Here is a 3,189-nt window from a genome sequence, read left to right on the forward strand (position 1 = left end):
GGTTGCCTTACTCAGCCTGCTGTTCAGTCGTTTGGTCGTCCCTCACTAACCCCCCTGCTGGCCTGGTCGCACCACACAGTCTGCTGTTCAGTCGTTTGGTCGTCCCTCACTAACCCCCCCCCGCTGGCCTGGTTTCCCCACGCAGCTGCTGTTCAGTCGTTTCGTCGTCCCTCACTAACCCCCCTGCCGGTCTGGTTGCCCCACGCAGCCTGCTGTTCAGTCGTTTGGTCGTCCCTCACTAACCCCCCTGCTGACCTGGTCACCCAACACAGCCTGCTGTTCTGTCATCTGTCTGGTTATTTCGGTCATGATGACCCTGGCTTTTTATATATTAGGATATAATAGCCTAAACAACTGTTATGACCGAATGACCGGAACAACTGGTCGACCAGTCGCTATGACGCGCACTGACCATCAGGGAGCTGCCCCCCGGTGATCAGTGCACTCTCACAGCCAACCTTCCACGGGGGTCCCCCCCACACCTGGCCGGCCAGCCTCCCACAGCCACTTCCCACTCCCCACCGGCCAACCTCTGTGGCCCCTTCCCCCTGGCCGGCCAAGCTCCCGGGGTCCCTCCCCCCAGCTGGCCAACCTCCTGGGGTTCCTCCCCCTGACTGGCTGGCCCCCCAATAGGCCTTGATTGCTAGCCAGGCCGAGGGACCCCCCCCGTGCACAAATTTGTGCACCGGGCCTCTAGTTTTATAATAATAGCAGCTGTCATTTATTGATTGCTTACTGTGTACTAAGTCTGTTATAAAAAGTTTTACATGAACTACTCATTTAATTCTTACTACAGCTACAACCTTATGACATAGATAATATTACAGACACATGGTAGGAACTTTATGCCTTACACTAACTTTGTGGGTGTAGGACCTAAAGGCACTATTGTATTCACTTTACAAGTGGAGAAGCTAAGGCTTAGAAAGTTAAATTACTTCCAGAGATTAGTCATTTAATATGTGATAGAGCCAGGATTAAGTTTTAAACATCGACATTCGGTGATGTAAATTCAAGCATTGCTACTTCACTTTTCCTTGGGAGTCAAGATAATGATTTTAAGTAAGACCCGAATTTAAATCCCATTTCCACTACTTACTAGTAGTGCCAAGTGCAAGTTACTTTACATCTTTGTGTTTGTTTCTTCATTTGTAATCTGAAGAAAATATCTAATTCTATAGAATAAAGATACAGAGTCCAGAAGGAAACCACTCCATGTGGTGTTTTGGAGGTGCTGTGATATATCCAGTACTTTTACATAATAGGGTGAACTATTGCTCGTTTATCTTTCTAGACCAGTGATGGCGAACCTATGACACGCATGTCAGAGGTGACACGCGAACTCATTTTTTTGGTTGATTTTTCTTTGTTAAATGACATTTAAATATATAAAATAAATATCAAAAATATAAATCTTTGTTTTACTATGGCTGCAAATATCAAAAAATTTCTATATGTGACACGGCACCAGAGTTAAATTAGGGTTTTTCAAAATGCTGACACGCCGAGCTCAAAAGGTTCGCCATAACTGTTCTAGACTGTTCAAAGGCTTGCCATGGGTTAGAAGGATTATTTTTGAAATTTGATGAGGTTTATTCTAGTCTTAGGAGTCTATATTTTCTTATCTTCATTCCAGAATCCATTTATTGCTGAGAATCTCTATTTACTTGTTTATTGTCTTGATTTACCCATTGCATATAATTCTTATTGTAAGTTGCCTTGAATTCTTTGGAGAATAAATATTTATAAGGTGTGGAATTTATCCTGATATTGGATTCTTTTGACTTGTATTTATTATGTTTAACTGTAAATTAGAGATGCTGTGAAATAACTTTGTATATAATTATAATTTATTCAACAATTTGTTGATTTTATTGGGCATTATATTTTCAAAGCAGAGGTAAAATGGAGAGCATGTAAAACTTTATAGACTAGGAAAGAGTATTTTGTTCATTCTTTAGCCATTTTGTTATTTTTCTTGCTGATCCCCCTCTTTCTCCTCCAGATGCCTTTATTCTCAGTCTCTCTTTCAGACTAACGGCAATTCCAATGGCCTTGTACCAATGCTGAGAGTATATAACAATACAGCTCGATATGTGGATCAAGGTGGGAACAAGGTATGCTCTGTCACTTGAAAGTACTGGAAATCAGAACTAAAAACTATTAGCCATGCATGCTTATCATAAGATGATTCATTGTGTGTTTCTAACTGCCTTTTTTTTTAAGTTTTAAAATCAGTTTAATGAGTATGATTTACTTTAAAGTGAACACACTTGAAATGTACATTTTGGTGGGTTTTAACTATGTAATTACCATACATATAGGCATTACCCCCAAATTTTTCCTCCTGCACCTTTATATCAATCAACCCTATCCTTCCTGCTCATACGTACTAGCTCCAGACAGCCAATGATCTAGTCAGCAGCTTTTTTACATGATAGTTTATTTGCAGACAACTGCTAAAGTTGTGACTTATATTAATACTTAATCTTGAAAAGGAGTTGTCATATGTCTTCTAAGTTTTTCTTTAAAGAAACAAAACTCTGGTTCAGCTGGCATGGCTCAGTGGTTAGGTGTTGACCTATGAACCAGGAAGTCACCATTTGATTTCTGCTCAGGGCACACGCCCTGGTTGTGGGCTTGATCCCCAATGTGGGACATGCAGGAGACAGCCAATCAATGATTCTCTCTCATCATTGATGTTCCTTATCTCTCTCCTTTCATCTCTGAAATCAATGAAAATATCTTTTAAAAAAATAAACAAAATTCTGCATTATTTTATAGAGGTAAAAGTAAAGTTGAGAAGATTGGGTTGTTTATTTAATATTATCAGCAGGATAGTTTGTAACATGAGCCTGCATCTCATGGATATGTAGGCATACTAATCATCTCTTAGTTTATGAACTTCTCTCTGGTGTACTTAAAAAAAAAAATCTAGCCCTGGCCGGTTTGGCTCAGTGGATAGAGCGTCGGCTGCGGACTCAGGGGTCCCGGGTTCAATTCTGGTCAAGGGCATGTACCTTGGTTGCGGGCACATACCCAGTAGGGAGTGTACAGGAGGCAGCCAATCGATGTTTTCCTTTCATCGATGTTTCTAACTCTCTATCCCTCTCCCTTCCTCTCTGTAAAAAATCAATTAAAAAATTTAAAAAAAAAAATCTAGCCCAGCTGGTATAGCTCAGCAGTTGA

At 40.9% G+C, this 3,189-nt stretch overlaps 1 protein-coding gene across 7 annotated transcripts in view; it reads left to right on the forward strand.

Moving 5' to 3' along the window:
* RRM1 (ribonucleotide reductase M1) overlaps positions 1–3,189 on the forward strand; it is a 52,681-nt gene that overhangs the window by 25,599 nt on the left and 23,893 nt on the right. For all 7 annotated transcript variants that reach the window (XM_005867144.2, XM_014540473.1, XM_014540472.1 and 4 more), the window contains one exon: positions 2,034–2,117. In XM_005867144.2, coding sequence (XP_005867206.1) covers positions 2,034–2,117 — 84 coding nt within the window. The remainder of the gene's footprint in view (positions 1–2,033; positions 2,118–3,189) is intronic.

The sequence above is a fragment of the Myotis brandtii genome, unplaced genomic scaffold (assembly GCF_000412655.1).
Source record: "Myotis brandtii unplaced genomic scaffold, ASM41265v1 scaffold244, whole genome shotgun sequence".
In the NCBI taxonomy this organism is placed as follows: Eukaryota; Metazoa; Chordata; class Mammalia; order Chiroptera; family Vespertilionidae; genus Myotis; species Myotis brandtii.